The sequence below is a fragment of the Ascaphus truei genome, chromosome 16 (assembly GCF_040206685.1).
Source record: "Ascaphus truei isolate aAscTru1 chromosome 16, aAscTru1.hap1, whole genome shotgun sequence".
Lineage (NCBI taxonomy): Eukaryota > Metazoa > Chordata > Amphibia > Anura > Ascaphidae > Ascaphus > Ascaphus truei.
This window is the reverse complement of record NC_134498.1, coordinates 33,417,301-33,444,663: the sequence shown is the minus strand read 5'-3', so window position 1 is coordinate 33,444,663 and position 27,363 is coordinate 33,417,301. Positions and strand designations below refer to the sequence as shown.

Genomic DNA, 27,363 nt, shown 5'->3' with positions numbered 1-27,363 from the left:
GCGTTTTGTCAAAAAGTTAAAAACAAAACAAAAAAAACTATGTATCATTCTGACTGAGGAAGGACTTTTTTGTTTAAATACAATAACCAAACAAAGCCGATTCAAGAATCTTTAAAGAATCAATCCACAAAGGTTTTTCTAATGCACTGAAATGTAGGTTTCCCTCTTTTCTGCTTTCACATAGTGCAGCATAGATCCCCAAGATGTCCACATCACCCGTAGCCACCTTTGAGTATCTCCTGGTCAGGCTCAATGCAACCAGAGCTCGCACCACCATTCTACCCGCGTACTGACCTCCAGTACCTCTCCACAACTTCACCGCAGATCACTGGGTCAGCAGCCTCAATATCATTTTAGGGGATTTCAACCTCGACATTGATGATCCAGGAGATCCACAAGCCACACAAACGTTTGATTCTATGATATTGTTCGGATATAGACCACTAGTTTAAGGTATGGTCTAGGACCGAGGTGGGCAACCCTGTCGCCAATCGCCACAAGTGGCAAAATGGCCATGACAGCATGGCGAATGTTAGCCAGCTCCCACAGTAAAATAAACTTTTATTACGTGTGCTGGTTTCCGCTTTCTGAATGAGTCATTGACGCAACACAGCCATCCAATACTCCCCTCTGCTTTCAGTTGGAGTCTAGACCCGACCGTGAACTGTTATTTTTTTTATGAGAGCTACAATTTGCAATGATGCAAGTAAACGAAAGCCATGGTGTGGTGATTTTCACTTCTCATTCACGACACCTGTGGCTACATTGAAAAATAGGTTGTCCACCTCTGGTCTAGGACATTTGGTCGCGGATGTTTTGCCGCAACCAAATCTCTGCTGGCGGTTAGCCGTCACGTACCTCACCGCTGGGACATTTCTCCACCACCACAGACAAGCTTCTAACTTTACCTCTTGCCCTAAAAAAACTCAAAATACAAATGCTACCCCCAACCCTACAAGCCTAACCCCTTACCCTAAAAGCCCTAACCCCACCCCCCCTTAAAATTAACGGCGAAGCGTCAGAGAGACAGCCACGACCAAATGTCTGATTAAGTTCATGGTGCCACTCAGGGTCGCACTAGGACCTCATATTTACAAATGGTAATTACTTAGACAATCACCGCCCAGTACCCTGGTCTGACCGCACCATCTTTGAAGCTTCTGTCTCAACTTGGAAACATCAACTGAACCAGTGGTCGACAACCTTTGTTACACTGTGTACCCCAATAGAAATTATTCGTTCCGCGAACCCCTAAATAATAAATCGTAGTGCCTCATCAGTCTATTGCTAACAAAACTAACTGACCTCGGGCAGTATAGTGTCCTGAGCCCGTTGTTGGATCTCGAACCCCCTGTTAGGAGTCAATGAACTAAACCAAAGAGGATAACCCAGAGAGCCTGGACATCATCCTCACAAACACAGCCTACGATCTAGCAGCAATCAATTACATTTCCTCCCTTTCTAAACACAGAAGCTGCAGATAACCGCTCCCAAGACAATTTGTAATACACAGGGGTAGTAGCCACACTGACCCATCCCAGCTGTCTCAGGCATGAACCAGAACCAACCAAGAAGCTCTGAACAGTTCAATCAACATTTCCCCTCAAACATCCAGAATAACCAGGGGGTCCCAGAAGATGATCACTTGGAACAGCCCAAGCCCCACCCAGCAACGAGGTTTCCTGCATTCTCCAACATCTACCGCAAGGAACAAGATGACACCGGCCTCAGACCAATGACCTAGACCCCTTTCCATCCTGGAGGAGTGTCTTACCGGGTCACTGGTGTCAGAGGGTCCCGCTGACGTATTGAGGTGTTCGATGACGTCCTTCAGATCTTGAGCCATACGCTTCAGTTGAGCGTCAATGTTCTCTGCGAGTTTGTACCTGTGGGACAGAACGGGGTTAACACAGCCATCTTTATTCTTGTTTAAAGATACCACTCATCCGACTCACCCTTGCATCTTCTCGCACACTTCGTCCTCATGGTGCAGGTAGATGCAACCGAGTCTCTCTCTCCCCCCCACCCCCCCTCTTCCTCCCTATGCCCCCCCCCCCCTCCCTTACGTCTTCTCGCGCTCCTCGTCTGCGTGCTGCAGGTAGATGGTGCCGCTTTGCTCTTTCACAGACTCCTCCAGGGGGCTCAGCAGGTCCTCCAGCTCCTTCTGCTGCGACAGTATAAAATCCAGCTCCTGATCCAGCCTGACAGGGGAGGAGCGTGCGTGAGCGCACAATTATGGCGAGTACTGCACTGCCAGGTCATAACAAGGACACTCTACACCATAGAGCTTACAATATAACACGTGTACAGTACTGCCACAGCGTGCAATACAGGCACATATGAAAATCCCTATATAACTGAATATAGACAGAAAAATATTTTTGTCTGTGTAGAGATTCCCCCACCTTCACCGCTGTGCCCCCCCCCCCTTAACGACTGTGACCCACTTCCCCCAGTTTCCCCACTGACACCCTTCTCAGCTGGGACCACCCTTCCCCCCCACCTGGGCTGTCACCCACTCCCCATCTACCTCTTCTGGTCCAGTTTCACTTTCTCCATCTCTCTGTGTAACGTGGTAATCTGTAAACATACACAGGAGACAGCATGAGTGACAGCAGCAGTCCGCGACACACACACACACAACTGCGCAAGCCCGCCCCCCCACAAATAGACTGCACCAGCCCACCCCCCCAATAAACAGCAACCATGCCAGACCGCCCCCACCACAGCGACCGTGCCAGCCCACCCCCACCACAAATACAGACTGCGCCAGCCCACCCCCACCACACAGCTACCTTCTCTCCATTGTGGATTAGCGTCCTGTCCCAGGCGTTGACCTGCGTGGCCTGCTGCAGAAACTGCTTCTCCTGATCCTCCAGCTCCAGGCTCCACTTGTTAATGAGGCTCTCAAGCTGGACATAAGTCATTACTGGCGGGGCGCTGGGAGGAGACGGGGGGCAAACACAGGGGAGGCCATAAATAAATAAAACATACATATACATTGGATTGAATTGTAAGCTATTTGGGGTAGGGACTGCAAAATTCTGTATGAATATTTACAAGACATTTAAAAAAATAAATAATACACAGCAACATTTTAATCAATATGAACGCACACTGCAGTGGCTGTAACACACATATACATACACACAAAGGATGCCGGTATTACAAGCACTCATACACAGAACCCCAGCCGCCCTGGCAGGGGCACCATGTCACACTCACCTGACGGCCATGCCCACTGTTGAGCCGGCAATCCCCACTGTGCCCACGATGCTGGCCATGCTCAAGCCGGGCTTCTGAGCCTGCAATGTCAGGGCTGAGAGACAGAGAGCGATCGGGCGAGGTGAAATATTTATTGGGAGGAGTTTGATTTCCTGTTGCTCCTCCCTTTTGTGTGATGTCACTGATCAGCATGTGCTTATACAACCAGAGGTCCCCCCCCCCCCCCCCCACCCCACCCAATATCTTTATTACTGTAGGTTTCTGATAAAGGGAAAGAAAACACTTGATTGACAAACACTTCCTCATTCAGAGGCCCTTAAGAAATTCAACTGCCTGACAATGTGTGGGGCTGCACCTTTAACAGTGGTTTTACAATAGCAGTGACACTGAGCCCCATTTCAAAAGATAGATGGACATTTGCACATTACTTATGCTAGGAAACAGAAAATAGGGGCTTCTTCAGCAAATCCCCTTCTAAAGAATAGAGTGCAGATAAGGTGGCATGTTCAGACGGCGTGCATAGATTAGTGGCACGTTGGCACAGCCCCACTCCCCCCCCCCCCCTCCTTACCGCTGCTGGTGACTGTGCCCGAGGGAGCGACGCTGCCCACAGGAGCGACGCTGCCCACAGGACCTTTCTGCAGCCCGAAGCCCAGGCTTGCAGCATGGGTGCTCACTGGAACAGAGGGGACTTGGAGGGGGAACAAAGAAAACATCAGGTTCTAGATTCATGGCTAAGATCACATATTTAACAGTGCTGATAAATGTGGGACGCTCTGCTTCCCGGAGGCAGCCATATTTAACTCACACCGCAAAAATGATCCGACTATAAAACCTTTGGATTGAAGATTTTAGTTTTTCTAAGGGGGTCACTTGCTTCTGGGACCTAAGTTACATTGCAGACGTTGCTGCGAAAAGACATATGTCCATCGAGTTCAACCTATGTTGCATTTAGACAGCAGATACATATCTTGTATTTACAGTATATTGATCCAGAGGGAGGCAAACAAAACCCCAGTGAAACATCCTCCAATGTCGTCTCATAAGGGGAAAAATAAATTCCTTCCTGATAAATAATGGCAATCAGATTTCTCCCTGGATCAACATCCTTCCCATGTTTACTTATGTAGTATATCCCCTATATACACCTTTCTTCACAGATGTCCAACCTTTTTTTGAACATATCTATTGCATCTACTATCACAAACTCCATGGGTAATGAATTCCACATTGTAACTGCCCTTACTGTAAAGATCCCTTTCCTTTGTTGCTGGTGAAAGCTCCTTTCCTCCAACCTTAAGGGATGGCCCCGAGTCCTTAGTACTGCCCTTGGGATGAATAGTTCTTTTGAAAGCTCCTTGTATTGTTCCCAGAATATATTTGTATATAGTTATCATATCCCCTCTTAGACGCCTCTTTTCTAATGTAAACAAATCTAAACTAGCTAGCTTCTCATAAATCAGATTATCCTTCACCTGTATTAATTTAATTATTTTTGGGGGAGAAGAGGTGCCCAAAACTGTACTCTATATTCAAGGTGTGGTTTTACTAATCCTTTACACAGTAGCATAATTATGTTTACCTCCTTTCCATCCAATCACTGTTTAATGCAAAATAAGATCTTGTTTTCCTTTGCATCTACTGCCTGGCACTGAGCACTATTGCTAAGCCTGTTGTCTACAAGCACTCCTAAATCCTTCTCCTTCGAGGGTTATCCTAATTTTGCCTCAATTAACTTGTAAATCACATGCTTATTCTTGTTTCCCAAATGCATATCCTTACATTTATCTGTATTAAACCTCAGCCGCCATTTACCTGCCCATGTTTCCAGTCTCTCCAAGTACTTCTGGAGAGAAATTACATCCTGCTCCGATTCTACTACCTTACACAATTTAGTGTCGTCAGCAAAGATGGAGACTTTGCTCTCTATGCCAACATCAAGGTCATTAATAAACAAGTTAAAAAGTATACTAATGGCAGGGACATGTTTAAGGGGTCAGTCCTTAGTAGGACCAGTGTGTTTACACAGGCAAAGGCCACTATCCCCGTATCTATATTTTCTCTCTGATGACAAGGGGAAAGAAAATGCTTGATTGACAAAGACTTCCCATCCAGAGGCCCCACAAGACATCCAGCACCTCCGTAGAAGTCCGTGCATCACTTACGTGTCATCGCTGCGGACGCAGTGCTTGCGGTTACTTGGGTGGGGGTACTGGCCACCGCGAAGAGGGAGGCGAAAGACGGGGTGGCGGAGGCAGGAACTGCCATGGATTGCGGGGCTGCGCAGAGCGGAAACAGATTCAGAAGGGAGGCATATACAGCACGTCCCTCATATATACATATGGGGGGTGCGGTCACTTTACCAACCAGTATACCTTTCCCAGTCCTTACACTTTTAAAGAAGGCTGTGAGTGCCTTCCTATTTTGACATTTAAACTTCGAAGAGCACCTCTTAGTTTAAGCGATTTAAGAGAATTTCTCCACCTTTCTCCTGGGTGGAAACAACCAACAAATGCTGCAGCAATAAGCTTGGGAGGTGTCTATCTACGTATACAGCACACACAATATTATACATACATATTTATATTTTATTATTTAGATTTGTCGTCTGTATTTATCAGGAATCTTCTAGTTTTGTAACTTATAGCACATACAGAGCTTCTAAAGTTTAACCTTGTTAAGCGTGTACCCCCATAAGTGGAGGACACTATACTGCCTGAGTTCGGTCACACAAGATTGTTAGCGATAGTCTGATGGGTCGGTGGAACAAATATCTTCTATCAAGAGGTGCTCAGTGTAAAAAATGTTGGGGACCCCATGACTATATCATTGTTTTGTTTCCCCTTTTATCCATGTACTGGAGGAAATACAAAGGACACAGTATAATATCAGGAGTGGAGGAACCTTGACGGGATTGTAGGCGGAACATTTGTTGTCCAAAAGACAGCTAAGAGCCCCTTAGTTATGAGAAGTAAACAAACATAGAAATGAACTATAATATATAATATAAGAATTCCGATGTGTATTGGGGCTTGTGTGTGGCCACGGCCCCGTGATGTCACAAAGTGGGAGGGGCTACGCAGCCATATTAATTGTCGCTATTGGCGGCTCATTATTTTTTGGAAACAAATGAGGAAAGAGGGGAAGTCGGACCCCTACAGAACGGTAAAGGAAACCGCACCATTAGTTACACTACCCTGAAGCATGTGGGCAGGCACTTACGTGGGAGATGCGTGAGCGCCTCTGCTTATCCCTTTACCCAGTGCATACCATACCAACCCCATCCCTGCTGGAAGGGGGGTAGCAACGCACTCCCTCACGAGTGGCGGGCCAATGGAACATCCCAATTAGGGAGGGACTGGGTTAGTGAATCTATGACAAAAGGCTGAGCCAATCAGAGTGCTCAGGGCCCGAATGTCCCTCTATAGAGGCAGAGCCCGAGCAGGATGGAGTATGCCGATTGGTAGATGGGCCGTCACCTGATACAGAATCAGCCGGCTTAGCACCGAAGTTCTGGCCCAATCCTGACATGGATCCCACAGGCTGAGTGGGTACCGGAGCCGGAGTGGGGGCCGAGGAGACTGCTGGCAAGCCAAACGCTAAACTGGGAGCTGGGGAGAGAAAAGGGGAAACCATTAGTTGCACGGAAAGGGCAAGAGGTGTGTGTGTGGGGAGGGTGGGAGGGGGAAGAGGGGGAAGGGAGGGCAGGGCAGTGGGGGAAAGAGAGAGGTATGGATACACAAGTCGAGAGAAAGAGCAGTTCGCAGAGAGGTGTAGAACGAGGGATGGGGATTGTGAAGCACGTACTTCTCAGAGCGCAGCAAAGCCAGATGTCACACAAACACTGTTGCTGTCACTTTCAGTACAGTAATTGGGTCACCTTCCTCCCTTTCACTGGCGTCATTAACACCAGAAACCCGTCCCATACATTAGCCTTTCAATAATTAGGGGAGACAGACACACCAACTGCATGTGACACGTGTGTGTACACACACACACACACACACACGAGTACAGGGGTCTCCCACCTGCCAATGTACCCCTCCTTAGACCCACACCTGCTGTTTGCCCTCCTAGGCTGAAGGTAGTTGCAGGCTGTGTGCCAGTGCCCACTGGTGCTGTTGCAATGGAGGCCGGGACCCCAAATGTGAGCCCCGTGGAGGCAGCCGACTGCCCGAAGGGGTTGCTGGTGACAGCCCCCCCTGCCCCGGGGAAGAAGCCCATGCTGGGGGCTGGCTGCAGGGCCTGAGGAGCGGCTGCTCCAAACCCGAAGCCCCCCGCCTGCTGGACTGGCTGTGCGATGCCGGTCAGGCTGAAACCCCCTGCGGCTTGCTGTGACCCTGCGCCCGTTCCTGAGCTCATCTTGGGGGTGATCAGCCTGCGGGGGGAGAGAAGTGTCAGAGGTTAGTGCCACGTAGCAGCAAAGTGACATAATGACAGTGACATGTTAAAGGGTCAGTCCCATGTAAGAGCAAAGTGACCCAATGACCATGACACTTAAATACAAGTCTTTAAAACTTAAATAATAATCTTGGCGCGTTTTCAGACTTTACCTAATCTCGGACAGTCTGTAAATTCTTCCATTACTACTCTGAAACGAATTACGCTTGCTGGCCAAACAGATAAGGGGGTTGTACAATACTCACCCCAAAAATATAAGGGGTTAAAAAATGTTACGTGGAGCTTTATTTTTATTTTTTTATGGTAACAGCTCATGTTTTGTCCCTTTAACCCTTCCTACCCTCACCCTACTCACCCCAAAGTGAGCCCTCCTGCAGCAGGGGCTTGGGTAGATGATGCCTGAGCCCCAAAGCTGAATCCAGAGGGTGGAGCGGCGGAGGCGGTCGGGGTAGAGAAAGAGAAGAGACCCGATGCCTGCTGCACTGCGGGGGCAGAGGCGATGGGGGCGGCTGGGGTCTGGGCAGCCCCCCCAAAGCTGAAGCCCCCGGTTGACGCCGCCCCAAAGGAGAAGCCGGAGGTGGCCGCCGGAGGGGCCGTGGTTTTCTGGGTCCCGAAGGCGAAGCCCCCCGGGGCGGCCCCTGAGTTGAAGTTAAAACTGCTCATGATGACAGAGCCTGAAGAAGGAAGGAGGAGGTGGTTATATAGATATATAGGGCAGTGTACACAGCGATGATTAGGATAAATACAATATACAGGACACAAGGGGATATGAGAGACTCTCTTGAGCAGTATACACAGTAATGTATAGGATAAATATAATATATAGGATATGAGGGGATATGTGGGATCAGCAGGAGGTGGTTATAGGGTTATGGTTGTAGGGTTATATATGTTATGCCCTTCACAGGTCAACTGTAACCGGTAAACACTACAGCTTCAGAGTAATTACTTCAGCCATCTCAAAGCTTTGGACTACCGTTACTCCACATACTCTCACTTGCCCTTTTGACTATCCCTTGTGCCCACATTTTCACCCCTAAACCCTCCTTCCTAATTTCCCATTTCCTACTGTCATCTCCCTCATTCTACAGCCGTCATCTCCCTCATTCTACAGCCATCAACTCCATCTACTTCTAACATCATAGCCCCATCACCAAAAATAAAAACCAGTAACTCCCTCTTCTTACTAATACACCTACTCTGTGGCGACATGTCCCATAATCCTGGCCCTATCCACATACAGTACCAAGCCTTTCATGCCCCACACCCTATCCCAAAAAGTTTCAGTTTCAGAAGCAACGACAGCCAATCACTCCAACCTCATCCCCATTTCACCTCTCCCTTCCCTTCTCCTGTGCCCTATGGAATACACAATCTGTCTGCAACACATGACATTCATTTTCAACTAGCTCAACCTTCTAGTCATTGCAGAAACCTGACTTTACCCCCTCAGACACCGCCTCTCCTGCTGCACTCAGCCAGTTCAGGGAATTGTAACTGGTTAGAATGGATGCACTTCACATGATCGGTGTTTGGTACACCACGCGTGTACAAAGATACGCCCTCGACAGGGAGGCAATATCGACGTAGAAAAGCTTCCAAATAGAAAGGATAAGCACTCCAGAGGCCTTTTGCAAAAAAATGTATCTTTTATTGTTGGTGGTTCGACGTTTCAATCTATACCTACCCTCACCTTTGTCAAAACCAAGGAATAGACAGGGCGTAGGAGTAAGCATACTACTTTCCCCACATGGCACATTTCATGTCATACTGTCCTTTCCATACCTCTCCAAGTCCACATTGTCCATATCTTTTCCCCTCTTTCTCTCTGTGTCGCTGTCACCCATCATTACCCCATGGCCTACATTTCAATTTCTTGACAACTTTGTCACCTGGCTTCCTCTCTTCTGACACACTTACTGTCACCCTGGGAGACTTGAACATACCTATTGACAATCCCACTGTCGCTTCAGCTACCCATCTTATCTCTCTAACCTCCTCTACCTTACCTCTACCCTCACTCTACACTATGAACCCTCCCCCAACAACTACTTCCACAAGCACATACAGACTCCTACATGCTCTAGATCTGAAGTGGGCAACCCTGTCGCCAATCGCCACAAGTGGCGAATTGGCCATAAAAGTGTGGCGAATTTGAGTTTGCCAGCGTGTCCGAATTAAAATTTGTCTTGGTGGGAAGTAGTGAGAAGGTGAATGCCGAGTGGTGGAGAGGATGACCAATTAGAGAACGGCAGGGACGGAGCCCAGACCCCGGCGGCGCCAGAGACTGATATTGGGATACTGATATTAGGTTGCCCATATATGCTCTAGATCCGCCCAAATTTTCAACCTATCCTCTCCCATCTCTACCCTTTCCTACCTTAGCAACCTATACACAAAAGCACACTCAGCCTTCGACAAGACTGCCCCTGCCACCACATCGCCATATCGCCAGACAATATAAGCCACAACCGTGGCACACACACACTTGACTCGCTACCTCCAAAAGTGCTCCTGCACAGCAAAACGTTACAGGAGGAAATACCACTCTAAGGCAGACTTCCTCCATTATAAAAATTCATACTCCTCCTCCTATAACACTGTCCTCTCCCTTGCCAAGCAAACCTACTTTCTTCACTTATACAAACTCTGTCATCTAACCCTCAATGCCTATTCGCCACATTTAACTCCCTTATCCGCCCAACTACACCTGCGTCCCATTATACCCTCATGAACAAGACCTCTCCACCTACTTCAAAGACAAGATTAAGTCAGACATGACAACTCTTCATGGTCAAGATCCACACGCAACACCTACTTCTCCCCTCACACACCCAAAATTCATTTTCCCGGGTGACAGAGGAGGATGTCTCTGCGCTCATCTCACCCTACAACCTGCCTGCTTGATCCTATTCCATCACATCTCCTCCGTACCCTCTTTAGCACACTAAGCCCCACTCCAACTCATCTTTTTTAACTCCGGCACATTCCCGTCTTCTTTAAAACATGCACTCATCACGCTCATTTTCAAGAAACCCTCTTGACCTAGTCTCCCTCTCTTCTCCCCCTTTGCCTCCAAGCTAGTTGAGCGACTTGCATACAACCGCCTGACTCTCTCCCCAACTGCCTCCTTGACTATGCAATCTGGTTTCCATTCTCTACACTCCACCGAGACAGCACTAACAAAAATGGGCAGTTACCTACTCTCAGCCAATGCTAAGGGTCACTTCTTCGTAATAATTCTCTTGGATCTCTCTGCTGCCTTTGACACAGTTTATCACCTCCTTCTCCTTATAACATCTCTAGGGTTCAAATATCACCTCTATGCTGATGACGCACAAATTTACCTTTCAAACCATGACCTTACACTTGCTATACAGACCAAAGTCTCTGAATGTCTTTCTGCTATACCAAGCTGGATAGCCCTCCGCAGACTCAAACTTAACATGACGGAGATACTCATACTTCCTCCCAAGCCTGCCCCTTCTACATTACTATAGGTAGTACTATCATACACCCAGTATCACAAGCATGCTGCCCATGGGTCACACTTGACTCCTCCATTACATTCTCTCACATTCACAATGTATTTAAAACCTGTTGTTTTTTTCTCCATAACATTGCAAAGATACGTCCTTTCCTCTGTGCCTCAATTGCAGGCCCACATTCTCTCCCATCTCAACTATTGTAACCTCCTGCTGTCCTGCCTTTCTGCCTCTCACCTGTCTCCCCTACAATCTATCACAAATGCTACTGCTAGAATCACTTTACTGTCTCAAATGTGTCTCAGAATCTCTCCTGGCTGCCTATCAAATCCCATATTATTTACAAAATTCTCTTTTAAGGTTATACACTCTTCTGTCCCGCCTTACTTCTCAGCCTAGTTTCTCGATCTACAGTACATCTGCCCGACCCTTGCGTTCTGCTAAATTATGTCTTCTGTCTACCCCTTTTGTATCTAAAGCCCTCTCCTACCTAAAACCTCTCCCTCACACCTCTGGAATGTCCTTCCACTCAATATTCAACTTGCACCCTCTCTCTCTACCTATAAGACCCACCTTAAAAACACACCTCTATCGAAGCAGATGGGCAGCTCCGCCAGCTGATACTATACATCTCAGATACACAGACCCCTTGCAGACACTAAACAGAACACCCTCCTACTGTCTCCAGGTTCTCCCTAATTACCACTTCGACTGTAAGCTCTTCAGGGCAGGGACTCCCTTTCCTATTGTTACTCATATTCGAAGCGTTTATTCCCATTATGTGTTATATTATTATATGTACATTAAATGGCGCTATATAAAAGATATACATAAATATACACTCCATTGACATTCATAATGCAGCCTTTTCCTGGTTCATGTCCTAGCTATCCAGCCTTGACAACAGCAACTTTCTCCTAGTTGGCAATCCCCTTATCCACCTATCCCAACTCCAATCCATCCAAAATGCTGCTGAAAGAATCTTCTACCTCACACACCGGCTTCCCATAGCTTACAGAACCAGATTTCAAATTCTAGCACTGACTTACAAAGCTCTCAACAACGCCGCCCCCCTCCCCTTACATCTAAACCCTCATTACCAAATATATACCTAAACGCCTCCTACGTTCTACACACAACATCCTCCTCTCACTCCAGCCTACAAGAATTCTCCCGTGTTGCCCCCTCAGACTCTTCCTTGGCTTTCAGACATTTAAAAACTCACCCTTTTTCAAGGAACCCTATCTGGCATACCCACCCAATATACAACTCCCCAGCCTCCAACATCCATATGAACTGTCTTTCTACATATAGCCATGGCTGGTCCAGACTATCTTTCTGCCCTCCTGTCACGCAAGTCCTAGTAGTTACAGGCAGTGAAAGGCTATCCTGTGGGGTTTAGCCCCTCACACAACCCTCCCTGGGTGGCAGGAGAGGTGGTGACACTGGGTCTGTGTTGCATTAGGAAGGATGCCTTCCAAATAATAGAGAGTCGGTGTCTTCCCACCTGGGGAAGGGAGAGGAGTTCAGCCCCTCCTGGGGCTGAGTGAACCAACATTATCTGCTGGCCAGCACCATCCAAGGGCCTGAAACCCATTCTCCACTATACGCAACGCTGTTATACCATCTGCAGTGGCTGCATCAAATAAAGGCCCCTTGTATATACTTCTGGCTAAGTCGCAGTCTATTGGACAGAAGTATTGGAGAAAGAACTGTCATGGTAGGGACTGCCTGCAGCTCTGCTGTAGCCTGCTATGACTGGAGGCCCTGTCAATGAATGAGAACCCGAGGACCACCACAGCCAGTCCTGTTACCCACAATATCGCAGAAGCTCATCTCTCCTGGACCCTCACAGGTAACCAGCACCACACGTACCTGTAGCCTAGGCAAAATCTCCCAGAGGGGAAGCAGTATACATACATACATAATGTATGTACCTGTTCACTTAATGTAACCGTATTTTTGTCATCATAACTCTGTGTCCAGGACATACTTGAAAACAAGAGGTAACTCACTGTATTACTGCTAAAACATTTTTATAAATACATAACCTCAGCAGTGTGGTTTACCAATCTCCACACTATGCAACACCCCTCAATATCCCCACCCTCAAACCGTAACAGGATCAGCAGTCTGGCTGGACCATACTCCAACCCGATGTATACTCTGTCCCACATGAGCAGACACTTAAGGCCACGCTTATAGTGCCGGCGACGTCAGGCTGCTGTCAATGGAAAAATCAAAGAGATGACTTCCAGCGATCGCGACCAATCCGACGGCGGCAATGCATTTGTTTTGACGTGACATTGCATCGCTGTCACTATAAGGGCGGCCTTACCTTTTGTTTCAACATTGTCCCTCACTCCCTCTAGACTGTAAGCTCTCAGGGCCCCCATTACCTTCTGTACCCGTGTGTCCTTATTTGTATGTCACTATGTAATTATCACACCTCTGTACCCCATTGTACCGCGCTGCGGAATATGTTGGCACTTCACAAATACATGATAATAATATAGGACCTACATGAGGTTATGGTGATATACAGGGCAGTGTACGCAGCGATGTATAGAATTATGGGGGAGGGGAATAGATATATAATCCGCTTGTCTCACCGGAGCCGTTTCTTCCTTCTGTCCCGGGAAACAGGCAGCGCGCGAGGAGTCACTTGCTGCACATATGCGCAGGGAGCCGGGAGGCACTTACTACGCATGTGCGGTGGAGCCGGGAGGCACTTACTGGGCATGCGCAGGTAGCCGGAACGCAGGGCGTCAGGACGTCAAATTTACTTGGAGTCGGAACTTGCGTGCTCGGAAAGGACCACGTTTCCGTGAGACATAGGTGCCTATTCAAAAGCCTGCAGCGCCTTTAACGAGTTGGCGGTCGGGCTACAGCACGTTATCCATCTTCCATTGCGTGTGACAGTCAGACTGCGCGGCTGGGGATAATTAACCGAGTCTCTGCTGTGTCCTCACAGAGCAGGCAGCATCTCAGGCTGCGCTCTGATTGGCTGGGATACCTGCTGAGGCCCTGTCAGTCACCTGGAAGGGGAGGAGCCTCGTGGGTTTCTATGGAGACCAAGAGCGCGTCATTACAAACACAGAAAGGTGAGTGAGAATATATTGTGTGTATGTAAATATATATATATATATATATATTTATATATATATATATATATATATATATACACACACATATACGTACATATGAGTGTGTATATGTTTATAATATGTATATATAAAATATAATGTGTGTGTGTGTGTGTATATATATATATATATATATATGTATACAGGTCCTATATTATTATCTATTATTCGTAAAGTGTCAATATATTTCCACAGCGTGGTACAAATATATATATATTTTTTTTTATATATATATAAATATACATTTATAGAGAAAAAAAGAAGCGAATCGCGTGCCAAATAGCTTAATTCAGTATATAAAAAGCTAATAATCCAGGTTAAAACCTCTAGATAGGCACACTCACACGTGTAGTGCCGAGAAATGCGTTTGAGAGAGAAATCTCGCAATGGAATTGCACTGGTTGGTAACGGTAGTAGTATCTCGTAGTATAGGAGGCAGTAGTACCCTGTTGGATTTCTCTCGAATGCATTTTTCCGCACTACACTTGTGAGTGTGCCGATCTAGAGATTTTAACCTGTATAATTCAATTGTTATATACTTAATTATGCTGCGTGGCACGCGCGTCTCTTCTTTTTACAGATCTACCTTGGATGTGGTTTTATCTGTCTAGATACTGTCCCTGCTCTTATCCACCAATTAGATTTTATATTTTGGACGCCTTTCATCACAAGGACATCTACATTGGTTTGATTTTTTAAATATAATTTTCTTTATATTTTTTTTGTAACACCATTGAATGTCTGTGTGCTGACAACACCCACACATTCAATCCATTTGAATAGTACACTTTTAAAATATGTTTTAATCACTTTGTATATGGGTATATCTGATTAGCACTATTATATTTGTTTGTGTGAAAAAATATATATATACACACATACACACACACACACACACACACACACACACACACACACACACACACACACACACACACAATATGTGTGCGTATACTATACTGTGTGTATATCCAATGTTCACTCACCAATTGCCGCAGGTCAGACATGGAGCTGGCTGATTTCTCCCCCGTGGGGACCCTGGAAGCTCTGAGTCAACTGCTGAACCCCCCTGAGGAGGAGGAGGAGGAGAGTAACCAGGAGGTGAGTATCCGGACTGAGGGGGAGACAGTGACCAGGGGGCGAGTATTCTGACCAAGATGGGAGACAGTGACCAGGGTGTATCTAAACAATGGAGAGTGAGAATTACCATGGGGTGCGTATCTAGACCGAGGTGGGAGAAGGAGAGTGACCACGGGGTAAGTAACCAAAGCAGAGGAGGGAGAGTGACCAGAGGGTGAATATGTAGAACAAGGAGGAGGAGAGTGTTCCATCTGCGTGACACCCCCATGTGACGTGACCCCCGCCCCCGTGTGACGTATTCCGTGTGTGACATGGTGTCCCACATCTCGCAGATTTCGTCCTGTGCTGCATCGATCGGTCCCGGGCACATTGCACCCATGAGGAGGCCAGAACCTGCAGGTAACTGGGGATATCAAAGTCAGGGGAGGATAGTAACCTAATCTCTAAAGTGTTTATTATGTCTGTTATTGTGACATGTCATAAAACAGAACACCGCAGGGTGACAGACACAGGGAGCTATGGGACATGGAGTCTGTCCCTCCTCCCGCAGGGTGACATTAATCTGTCCCATTTTCCCAAGTGACAGCTCCAGACAAAAGCAAGGACAGGAAGGAAATATGGGACGAGCAGGAGGTACCTGAGGGGTCCGAATTCGATGATACGTGGGACCCCCGAGAGCAGCCTGAGTAAGTCCTTCTTACCCCATGTTAGAGAGCTGGGTTAGAGGTCTCTCCTGCTGACCTGACCCTTTTGACCCGTGCAGGTACAACATCCTTTATAAGCAAAGGGTGGGAACAGAGGACGTCTTCCTGGGGATGAGCCGGAGGGACCCGTCCACGGCCTGCTGTGAGGACATGGTGGTAAGGAGATACAGCCCCTCAAAAATCAGCAAGTGGGGAGCAGGTTCCTGCGCTTTAAACCCCTATGTTTTGATTCGTTTGAGTTTGGGACATCACAGGTCTCTTCTTCACATGTACAGAGTGATTCAAACCTCACAGGTCTCTTCTTCACATATACAGAGCGTTCCAAACCTCACAGGTCTATTCTACATGTGTACACAGATGCAAAGATTGGAGCGCAACGTCCAGGAAGCACATGCAGGGTAGAAAAGACACAAATAGTGCTATTCTGTGTATTAAAGGGTGTATTCTGAGGTAGAAGGGTAATAGATGCACCCACAGGTTAGCTGGATAAAGCAGGCATGAAGCTGTTTAACTGTGAAACTAACTGCTGTGACCCCCCTGTGTGCTGCTCCCCCTCTTCCTTTGGAGGCCGGCGCTGCTAGCATAGAATATCTGCCATTGTGGAGGGGGAATCCCGATCGGAGCATTGGCGGAGGTGTGCGGCAGCGTCCTCGCTGTGACCCTGGGTGCTCTCAATGCCTATTTGTTACCTGTAGCATGTGAGTTTAACCCTATGTTTACTCTTTTTAATTGTTAATAAAAGTAATACTTGCACTATGTCCATTTTCCTTTTCTCCCTATAAACCACTGGAGAGGATTTCTGATATACCCACAAGCCTGAAGTGAGCCTGGACACCCTTTCAACACCATTGGGTATAGTATATCCATTCTAACCTCAGGCTTGATATATTCCCAAAGTCTAACTGCTGATTGCCCAGTTAAGTGCAATACATGCCTGCTTTATCCAGCTAACCTGTGAGTGCATCTCTTACCCTTCTACCTCCGAATACACACTTTAATACACAGAATTGCACTATTTGTGTTTTTTCTACCCCGCTTGTACTTCCTGGGAGTTGCGCTCCAATCTTTGCATCTGTGTTCCTGCGAGACCTTGTGGGGGGTCTTTTCCTTGGAGAAGCACCTCAGAAACTGCCAATGGGGTTATATTTGATATATTTATTTATATTTTTGTTACTTACATCACTGTTTTTCACGTATATATTTTACTTATGCATCCTATTGATTGGTGCGCTTTGTATTTGTTTGTTTGTTTGCTATTCTTCATGTGTACAGAGCTTTCCTAACCTCACATGTCTCTTCTTCATGTGTACAGAGCTTGGTTTCAGATGCTGTGTCTCTGGGCACCTCTGGTGACAGATACATTAAGCATTAACTCTGCCCTCAGGTCAGGATCCAGCTGGCCGACACGAAGGCTGCAGAAGTCTCGCTCAGTTTGAGGAACACATTTCTAGACCTCCGAGCTCCCAAATAGTAAGTGACACAGTTACATCAGTCCCTCCCCCACAGGGTAACACAGAGGGAAGCTATGTTACATGGAGTCTGTCCCTCCAACCTCAGGGTGACACAGGCAGAAGGGAGCTATGGGAGATGGAGTCTGTCACTCCCCCCCGCAGGGTGACAGACATGAGGGAGCTATGGAGAATCTCCCTCCCCTGCAGAGTGATACAGAGGGGACCTCTCTCCCATGCTTCCTGTGCACCCTCCTCTCTCCTCAGTAAGTTGGGGTTACACCTCCCACACCCTGTGGACAGCAAGAATGGAAAAGCCCAATTCCTGTCCGACAGAGAGGCGCTGGAGGTGACTCTCCCCATGATGCGAGACTTCGACTTCATCAACTTCCTGTGACATCACAAGAAGTGAGGAGCACATCATCCCTGTGTCCATCAGAAGTCCACCGTCCAACCTTTTATCCACTACGCCACTTAACAAGACCGCATTGAATAACAAACGGCATACAAAGCTTTTCAGAGCCGGAACAGCGTGTCATTGAACTTTTTAATGCAATAATAATTTATACAAAGCTTTTCCCAACGGGACGTTATTTTGTCTTTAATATACCAGTTTATTGCACAATGTTGTTTTATAGCAGAACATCTAAAATAAAGGAGTTTAATACGATTATTATTGAAATCTCTCGACATTTCAAAGGCAGGCAGAAGCGGCGCCAAGAAATTAAGTATACATTTATTAAAAAATAAAATAGAGATGCATTTATTAATGTAAATAAACACAGAACGGGTTAAGTAAAAGCATGAAAGAATGCTGGGAATCAGCCTATTAAAGGAGCAATCCACCCTAACTGCCCCCATTTATACAGGGTAGGAACTTGGGGGCTTCCCCCCCAAACCAAACGCCACTATTTTCAGTTCTGTGGGCCCATAAGTTCCTGAGATTCTTACCGGTACTACTTCCTGGGCATTTTAATGACTGTCCAATAGGAGCCGCTTCCAATGTTTTTGCAGATTCCTATTCACATGAGATTTGGCAGCCATTTTGTTTACCCTGAGGGAGACATCACTGTGAGCGGAAAATAGCAGCGTTTGGCTTATGCTTTCCCACCCTGTAAAAGAAGGGGAATGCAGTGTCGAGGGCATGGAGCATGTCCCACTCTCCACCCCGTGCGTTTTTTATCTCTGGATTTAAGGTGGATATCAAATGTTTTTTTTTTTTTTTTTACTTTTTTTTTTTTTCGTTTGTGCAGTGTACAGTATATGGATGTGCAGAGCAGTGTGTATCTGTGTGCATTGTCTATGGATATGCAGAGTACTGTATGTCTGTGTGCAGTGTATATGGATATGCAGAGCAATGGATATCTGTGTGCAGTGCATTGTATCTAGATATGCAGAGCAGTGTATGTCTGTGCAGTGCAGATATGTACAGAGTAGTGTATATTGCTATGTGTGCAATGCTTTATGTTTGTATGGTTGCTGGGGCTGGTACCCAAGGTAACAAAGTCTTGTTAAGACACTGTGTGCTGAGCTAATTAGCAATCGGTCGGGGGCTCTGATTCCTCCAGGTGCAATTATCCGTTAGTTGACGAGGGCATAGCTATCTCAGGAGAACACACCAGGAATGTTCTGTTCAGCACCTCCGTATATGCAGAGCTGGCTGCAGAGCTGACAATCTAACGTGCAGGGAGTGGTTAACCGTTAAGGGATTATCCAGTTCACTGTCACGAGCCAGCAAAACATTTAGGGTGCAATAAGGCAGCGAAAGAGTTAAATCAGCAATGCTCTGCAGCTTGTGTTAATGAGAGGACCATATAAAGAGGTCTATGGGGGGACAAACCATCTCTTGGTGGGGGGGGGGGTCCAATAAAGGTCTGTAGAAGGAACCATTTCTTGTAGAGGTTGAGCCCATGAAAGATTATGGGGGTGGGATTCATTTCTCGTAGAGGTCGATCCCATGAAATATTATGATGGAGAATCATTTGATGTAGAGGGGAATCCCATGGGAGTTTATGAGGGTAAACACTTCTTGTAGAGGGGTATCCCATAATGGGGAACTCATTTCTTGTAGAGGGGTATCCCATAATGGGGAACTAATTTCTTGTAGAGGGGTATCCCATAATGGGGAACTCATTTCTTGTAGAGGGGTATCCCATAATGGGGAACTCATTTCTTGTAGAGGGGTATCCCATAATGAGGAACTCATTTCTTGTAGAGGGGTATCCCATAATGGGGAACTCATTTCTTGTAGAGGTCGATCCCATTAAAGTCTTGGTGGGGGGTGGGACATTCCTTATGGAGGGGGATCGCAAGATAAGTTACTGTTGTCCTCTCACCTCTTCTCACCCTCCTCCCCGCTCTCTAGACCATCTGAGGAGACGTCACCCCCATGTAGGTTCCTCACTCTCCCCTCAAGCATTGTGACCCTCTGTTTCAGCCCCTGCTGTGCCGTGTTGTACTCGCGCAGCAAGCGGGCGAAGCGGGTGTGCAGCAAGTCCAGGTTGGACTCCAAGACCTCCAGCTTCTCCTCGTTGGTCTTGCCCTTCATGGAATCCCTCTGTTTTGTCTCGTCTAGGAGACCCTCCTTGACCAGGATCTCCTTCCCCCGCTCCTCCAGGATATTCTTAGCTTCGGGGTACTCCACCAGTGCCTCCATCAGGTCGTCCTTGGAAAGGCAGAAGAGGTCAGAGTAGCCGATGCTCCGGATGTTAGCAGTCCTGTGGTTGCCCATCTTGCTGCCCTCGATGTTGAGGATACTGATCTCACCGAAACAACTTCCTGAAGTTAGGATGGCAAACTGGGTGACCCCATCCTCTCCTACCACGGCCAGCTTCCCCTCCTTGATGATGTACATCTCCCGGCCAATGTCCCCCTTTCTGCATATGTAGTCCCCGGGGCTGAAGACCTGAGGGCGCAGCTTCAGGACCAACTCCACCAAAAGACCAGCCTCACAGTTCTGGAATATCCGAACCTGAGGAGGTAGAGAGAGGAAGGGAGAGAGATGGACCTGGGAGGACACTAACACAGAACGGGTATATGGAGTAATAGGAGGAGTTATAGGGAGCGGTAATATTGAACAATGGGAGGAGTTATAGGGAGCAGTAATATAGAGCAATAGGAGTAGTTATCTGAGACAATAGGTAGAGTTAAGAGGCAGAAGCCCATATTTACCCATCTGGAATTGGCAGGAATGCATCCCTTAGTAACTATGGGCCATAATGGGATATATGATATTCTGCGTTTGCAGCACATAAGCTGCACCAGATCTGAGGTGGCGGACTAATGTGACTACAGGTCGATGTTTGAGGAGGCAAATAGTTGATTATTTACTAAAGTCTCCTGGCTGCAAAATGTGGGAACTAAACCAGCTCAAAAAGACAGCAACAGATATATTTCTGGGATTCCTCTCTGATAAATCTGGGGCAGTGACTCTTCCAGTGACCCCACCACCCTTATACTATTTTTGAACTATACATTTTAGCTTCATCAGAGAGAGAGAGGTCATGCTCTGCACCTTCTTGAGTGTCTCCAGATGGACGTTGATGGCGATCTCAGCCCTCAGCTTATCCGGCAGGTTTTTCAGAACCTCCCTCTCATCCACCGTCTTCTTGTTGGTCCACAGGTAATCGAACCAGCGGATGACCTTAGCCTCCAGGTCCTTGCTGACCCGGCGGAACTGCATGTAGTGCTTCATGGCGTCGATCTTGGCCTGGAAATCGGCCCGAGTGGCATTCATGTTGGAGATCATTGAGCCCACGTTTCCCACAATAGTGGCGAAAATGAGGACACCAACCAGGAAATCGAAGATGACGAAGAGGTACTCTGTGTCAGTGACAGGCGGTGGAGTCTCACCAATGGTGGTGAGGGTTAGCGTGGACCAGTAGAGGCAGTAGACATATTCTCTGGTCAGGTAGCCGTAGCTGGGGTCGGTCACGTTGGGGTACACCCAGGAGTCCATCCCAAAGCCAATGGCCTTGGAGATAGCGTAGTAGATGCAGGCGTTCCAGTGAATGATGAGTAGGATGTAGAGCACCAGGTTGAAAATGCGGAAGATGTTGGGATAGCTGGTCCGGGTCTCCGTCTGGTCGAAGCATTCAAACATACGTGGGAAGTGTAGCAGGCGGTTGAAGCGCAGCTCTGGCCGGTGAAGTCCCAGGGCCAGGTAACCCAGGTCAGTGGGAAGGACGGAAAGCACATCCAGCTTGAACTGCAGGGTGCGGACATAACTGTCACGGAGCTTCTTGGGGTCCCTGACGAGGAGGCCCTGTTCCAGGAAACCTAAAATGGAGAGAGACAGATAGGGAGAAGGATTGTGATGTTAATACAGCCGCCTGTGGGGTGGGATCCTGAAATGAGTGCAGCCGCCACTGATGTGGGTCCTGAGAGCGCAGCTGCCACTGGGGAGGGATCCTGACATTAGTGCAGCTGCCTCTGGGGTGGGATCCTAAAATGAGTGCAGCCGCCTCTGGGGTGTAATCCTGACAGCGCAGCTGCCTCTGGGGTTGGATCTTTACATAATTGCAGCCACCTCTGGGGTGCAATTCTGACATTAATGCAGCCGCCTCTGGAGTGGAATCCCGAAATGAATGCAGCCGCCTCTCGGGTAGGATCCTGACAGCACAGCCACCTCTGGGGTGGGATCTTGACATTGGCGCAGCCGCCACTGGGGTGCGAATCTGACAGTGCAGCCACCTCTGCGGTGAGATTACCTGTGCGCAGACGGATTATAATGTCAGCGATGTAGATGAAGTCACAGATATAATCCAGTGTGAGCCACACGATGGTGTAACCAGTCTGTAGATCATTAAAGCAAGCCCTGGAGGAAGTGAGAGAGATTAAGTGAGGAGCTCCTCACTAAACCCTGTGCCATCAAACAACTTATCCTCTCACTCTAAGAACAAAACCCCACATAGATCAATAGCCTGCTGAAAAAAACAAATCAACAAATCAAATCGCCAGCGAAATGAAGGAGCAGTATGTGACTATGTGGGAAAATGATATCCAGCACTCAAAGAAGCTGGAAACCTACCACAGCCTACAGAGAGATACACAGTGGAACCCTACCTAATGAAGGTGCAAGATCCAAAGCAGAGACAGACCTTGTGCCAATACAGAATGAGTGCCCACAGCCTGGAAATAGAAACAGGCAGACAGACAGAACTGGAAGCCCCGGGAGATGAGACTGTGTCAGTGATGTGAGCTAGGAGAGGTAGAAGATGAAACACACATCCTGCTGCATTGCACTCAATACTCCTGAAGTGTTTCTCCCACTTGGAGAAACTCACAGCTCTTATCCAGAACTTTAATTATATAGAAGAGAACCAAAAAATATCGATCCTCCTGGGAGAAGATGAAACCACAGCCGAACTGGCTGCACTCTATATCAGCACCTGCACAGGCTGAGAGACGCCCAAAAAGGCTGTGCTTATAGTGCCGGCGACAGCGACGTGATGTCGCGTCAAAACAAATGCATTGCCGCCATCGCGTGCGCTTATAGTAAGCGCGGCGCGACGGTGCGACGGCTTGGTCGCGATCGTTGGAAGTTATCTCAATTTGATTTTTCCAGCGACCGCAGCCTGACGTCGCTGTCCCCTGCACTATAAGCGTAGCCTAACCCCCACATCCATGTATGTAACTGTTACCCATGTACTGTGTAACCAGTATACCCTACTCCGTGTTATTCATGTACTGTGTAATCATTATACCTTACCCCCTGTTATTCATGTACTGGGTAATCATTATACCCTACCCCCTGTTATTCCTGTACTGGGTAATCATTATACCCTACCCCTTGTTATGCATGCTTTGGCAATACTAAAATGTTCTTTCGTCATGCCAATAAAGCTTATTTGATTTGATTTGAAGAGAGGGAGAGAGAGAGGGGGACAGCGGGGAAGTTGGAGGGGGAGGAGGAGAGAAGGTGGGAGAGTGAGGAGGAGGGGGGAGAGGGAGAGAAGAGGGAAGTGTGAGGATGGGAAGAGGGAGGGAGCGGGAGAGGGAGGGAGAGGGAGGGAGGGACAGAGAGGGTGTAGGGGGGGGAGAGAGTGAGGGGGGAAGGGGAGGATGGGATGGAGGGGAGTGACAATGTAAGTGACAAGCTGCAGACTCACCTTGCTACCAATAAGCACCAGTTATAGAGGACGGGCAGAGCGATGACCAGCAGCCAGCGGTAATACCACTTCCCAGAGGGGTCTACCACAAACAGCTCCCAGATCCTCCTGCACGGGTCAGAGATGGGACCAGGGTGTGTGAAAGACTTATATACACCCCACAGTACTAGTGATTTTACTGACAAACTTACAGTTCCACTTCCTATTTTTTTTAAACAGAGAATTATATTGTCAGAAACCGCGTCACTACCTTTTTTTCTAAGCCATTTTGAGCACTGTTAACGGATTAAGGGCTCATGTGAGACATGGAGCAGCCCATGGACTTAGGCATGGACCGACTCACAGACCAAACCATGGACTGAACCTCAAACCAACCTACAGACTGACCCTCAAGCCAGCCCACAGACCAACCCACGGATCCACCCTCAAACTAGCCAACGAACCTACCCTCGATCAAGCCCATGAACAGACTTTCAAACCAGCCCACAGGCCAACCCACTGACTGACCTTCAAAGCAGCCCACAGACAAAGCTATAGACCGACCTTCAAACCAGCCCACAGGCCAACCAATGGACCAACCTACAGAATAAACCCTAGACAGACAGCCAGTAACCTGCGCTATACCAGCGACTAATTTACCAACCCACTGCTCCCATTAAGGACAAACTGACCAGTTACCCCAGTCCTATAAACCATTCAACGCAGCTATGCCCCAAAATGTAACCTTCACTTCTCGGTCTTTATATTGATATCCCACTCCTTTCTAACACTCATTCAACCTGGTGTCACCAAATGGTCCCTGTGACAGAGCCATAGACGACATCACAGGAGGTGATAGTGGAACACATAGATCCAGATTAAAGGTTAGATGAATCGTTTAGGGCTGCCATTTAAAATAAACTTTCAATAAGTAATTGGGTCAATGGAATGCCCATTGATGATGATTAACCATTTCCGTGCCCCTCTGGCAGTGTTCGAATTAATCCCTGACATAACCAATTTCTCAGCTCCCCCCTCCTCTCCCATGAATTGTGTGTGAATGGAACATTCCAATGGCGGGGCTAGGTCAAGGTTTGAGTGACAGCAGCCTGAGTCAATCACAGCTCTCCGTTTCAGAAAGTGCCAGTGCTAGCAGTACAGAGAGCTATGATTCGTCACCTCTCCCATAGCCTTACTTCTGGTTCGTCTTGTCATGGCCGCTGTCACCGGCCGGCTCCTGACGCGCCTTGCCACTCTGTCGTTCTGCGGTTTGCAGCTCTGGCCCCCGGAACCGGTCCAGGAAGGAGTCAGGTCTCTGCTCTGGGTCACGCATGCTCTTATGAGCCCACTCCCGGAGAACCACCACCAAGCGCACAATTCTGAGGGGGACAGTGACACGGTGACACAGGATAACAGGAGCTATGGGACATGGAGTCTGTCTCTCCCCCGCAGGGTGACACAGTGACAGTTGTCCCTCTGCAGTTGGTCAGTGTATCTACCCCACATACCTGGACAGAGCTCCCCTTCCTCGGAAGGATGCGTGGGACACGACATCCCCATTATCTTGTGATACGACCCTCTGCAGCTCCGAACAGGTGTCATCACATACAGACAGAGCCCTGGGGATACCAGAAAGGGACAGTGCAGTGACACAGAGAGAGTGGACACAAAAGAGTGACAGCACAGTGAGAGAGAGACAGTCATAGCATAGTGAACAGAGTCAAGGGACACAGCGAGAGTGAAAGTGTAGTGACAGAGCTTGAGCACGAGAGAGTGACAGTGCAGTGACACAGCGAGAGTGACAGGGAGCGGAGACATGAGAGAGGGTGGACAAGAGGGTGACAATGCAGTGACAGAGAGCATGGGGACACGACAGAGTGAGTGAGGGGACGAGAGTGAATGTGCAGTGACACAGAGAGAGGGGACACGAGAATGACTGCACAGTGACAGTTACAATTATTAATGCCCACACCTGACTCGTACTCACTGCACTTGGTCAGATACACCCACTCATACCTCACTGCATACACTCACATTCACTGCTTAATATCACACTCACGGTCTCTACTCAATCTCAGTGAATACCACACACACTTACTACATACACTCACACTCAGTGCATACCTCACTCACATTCCCTGCATACACTCACCTGCTGCCGCAGATCTCGGCAGAGTCCAGCTCGGCTTCGCTGGGGGTCTTGACAGCCAGACGTGGCTGTGAGGGGAGCGAGGGGGAGGGCGGTGAACTTTTCTGAACATTTATCTGACCCGTCATCCTCCATGAGAGCACTGAGCTGAAAACAGCAAAGTTGGGACCCGTTTAATGGGCTAAAGGGTCAGTCCCACGTAGGAGCAAAGTGACCTAATGACAGGGACGTGTTTAATGGGTTAAAGGGTCAGTCCCACGTAGGGGCAAAGTGACCTAATGACAGTGACATGTTTAATGGGTTAAAGGGTCAGTTCCACGTAGGAGCAAAGTGACCTAATGACAGTAATGGGTTAAAGGGTCAGTCCTAGTAGGGCAAAGTGACCTAATGACAGTGACATGTTTAATGGGTTAAGGGTCAGTCCCACGTAGGAGAAAAGTGACCTAATGACAGTAATGGGTTAAAGGGTCAGTCCTAGTAGGGCAAAGTGACCTAATGACAGTGTTGTTTTTAATGGGTTAGGGTTAGTCCCACGTAGGGGCAAAGTGACCTAATGGCAGAGAGGTGTTTAATGGGTTAAAGGGTCAGTCCCACGTAGGGGCAAAGTGACCTAATGATAGTGACGTCTTTAATGGGATGAAAGCAGCAGATGAATGGATTTTAAATGATGTTTTTGGACATTAAAGTGACAATTTGTCCCCAAAGCCTCATTTACATATTATAATTAATGGGATCGGACCCTTTCATGTGACAATAGGTAATGGGATCAAACATTAGGAACGCATATTTCAAAGTATATTTAACACCTTCTGTGCTGAAGGGAGATGTATATATAACACCCTGCCTATTTAACCCTCAACCCCCTATAGTGTCTGGCCCTACACCTCGCTCCTGTCCTATTAATGTTCCTACCCCGCATGTCCCCAAAACAAGCAACTAAGAAACAGCCTGAAGTGGGAGACTGAGCGCCTGCCTCCCCCATTTCTTTTTATAAAACAAGATGTATTGCCCATATAACTCCAAGGCAGTAGGGTTACCTCTCTGACGTCCTCCGGACAGGGCTCGCCCGTTTCCAGCGATGGCACCCTCGATGGGAAATGCACAGGAACCCACGCTGTGTCTGGAAATCTCACTTTTATAAGGATTGGATGCCTAGGGAAGCCTAGCACCAGACATTTTTTTCTCTGCCTTCAAAAATGGATATTTATATATAGACGTAAGCAGATATCTCACAGCATAAAGCAGGCGGGAATCCCTGCGGATAGCGTCAAAATGGAATTATTTCTTTGCTATAAGACTTCTAGAAGAAGCGGAGCCTCCAGGAACCAGTTGGGCGCGATTCAACGGCAGCGAACTCGGTGTCTGCTCGGCAGCCATTTTACTCTATCCCGAAAAAATCAAACATGGTTTAAGCCGAAGTTTACTCTGCGAATGGTGAGAGTGTCTGTGATAGGCGTCGTATGGGTGAGGGCTTTCAGAAGGTCACTTATAAGCCTGTATACGATCAGACAGCTATGACTGACGGCCCCTTCACTCCGACCTGCGGCTCCCGCCTCGCTGCTCCACACTGTGTGCTCAGAATCTCCCAGGTAATGTCAGAGGGAGGAGGAGCACGAGATGCTTCTCTCACCCCCCC

At 47.8% G+C, this 27,363-nt stretch overlaps 3 protein-coding genes across 5 annotated transcripts in view; 1 reads left to right on the top strand and 2 right to left on the bottom strand.

The window, feature by feature from the left end:
- NUP62CL (nucleoporin 62 C-terminal like) overlaps positions 1 to 14,031 on the bottom strand; it is a 16,369-nt gene extending 2,338 nt beyond the window's left edge. The window contains exons 1-11 of one of the 2 annotated variants that reach the window (XM_075573078.1): positions 13,848 to 14,031; positions 7,982 to 8,300; positions 7,284 to 7,603; positions 6,705 to 6,836; positions 5,391 to 5,504; positions 3,797 to 3,916; positions 3,226 to 3,319; positions 2,796 to 2,940; positions 2,531 to 2,580; positions 2,067 to 2,201; positions 1,775 to 1,886 (exon numbers count right to left, since the gene is read on the bottom strand). In XM_075573078.1, the coding sequence (XP_075429193.1) occupies positions 1,775 to 1,886; positions 2,067 to 2,201; positions 2,531 to 2,580; positions 2,796 to 2,940; positions 3,226 to 3,319; positions 3,797 to 3,916; positions 5,391 to 5,504; positions 6,705 to 6,836; positions 7,284 to 7,603; positions 7,982 to 8,300; positions 13,848 to 13,854 (1,548 nt within the window). In that variant the 5' untranslated portion in view covers positions 13,855 to 14,031. The other variant, XM_075573079.1, reaches the window with a different exon arrangement.
- Positions 13,886 to 18,159, top strand: DNAAF6 (dynein axonemal assembly factor 6). 2 transcript variants are annotated; one of them, XM_075573082.1, is made up of 7 exons: positions 13,886 to 14,215; positions 15,256 to 15,358; positions 15,670 to 15,736; positions 15,924 to 16,023; positions 16,101 to 16,197; positions 17,426 to 17,511; positions 17,757 to 18,159. In XM_075573082.1, exons 2-7 carry the CDS (start codon positions 15,263 to 15,265, stop codon positions 17,884 to 17,886), a joined length of 576 nt encoding a protein of 191 aa, XP_075429197.1. In that variant the 5' UTR covers positions 13,886 to 14,215; positions 15,256 to 15,262; the 3' UTR covers positions 17,887 to 18,159. The 2 variants fall into 2 exon arrangements, with proteins under 2 accessions (XP_075429197.1, XP_075429196.1); XM_075573081.1 differs by having other exon boundaries at positions 13,889 to 14,215; positions 15,918 to 16,023.
- On the bottom strand, positions 18,028 to 27,363 carry CNGA2 (cyclic nucleotide gated channel subunit alpha 2). The gene is made up of 8 exons (XM_075573077.1): positions 26,765 to 27,363; positions 25,731 to 25,874; positions 25,087 to 25,197; positions 24,775 to 24,957; positions 23,600 to 23,707; positions 22,199 to 22,305; positions 21,004 to 21,767; positions 18,028 to 20,460 (listed from the first exon to the last, which is right to left on the bottom strand). Exons 2-8 carry the CDS (start codon positions 25,853 to 25,855, stop codon positions 19,822 to 19,824), a joined length of 2,037 nt encoding a protein of 678 aa, XP_075429192.1. The 5' UTR covers positions 25,856 to 25,874; positions 26,765 to 27,363; the 3' UTR covers positions 18,028 to 19,821.

Coding starts and splice junctions, on each gene's coding strand:
- DNAAF6 (XM_075573081.1), top strand. CDS start 15,263: ATGGAGCTGGCTGATTTCTCCCCCGTGGGGACCCTGGAAGCTCTGAGT. Junction 15,737..15,917: donor GAGGAGGCCAGAACCTGCAG/GTAACTGGGGAT, acceptor CATTTTCCCAAG/TGACAGCTCCAGACAAAAGC. Junction 16,198..17,425: donor CCTGCTGTGAGGACATGGTG/GTAAGGAGATAC, acceptor CTCTGCCCTCAG/GTCAGGATCCAGCTGGCCGA.
- CNGA2 (XM_075573077.1), bottom strand. CDS start 25,855: ATGACGGGTCAGATAAATGTTCAGAAAAGTTCACCGCCCTCCCCCTCG. Junction 25,198..25,730: donor GCCGAGATCTGCGGCAGCAG/GTGAGTGTATGC, acceptor TGGTATCCCCAG/GGCTCTGTCTGTATGTGATG. Junction 23,708..24,774: donor CATGACAAGACGAACCAGAA/GTAAGGCTATGG, acceptor TGACCCGTGCAG/GAGGATCTGGGAGCTGTTTG.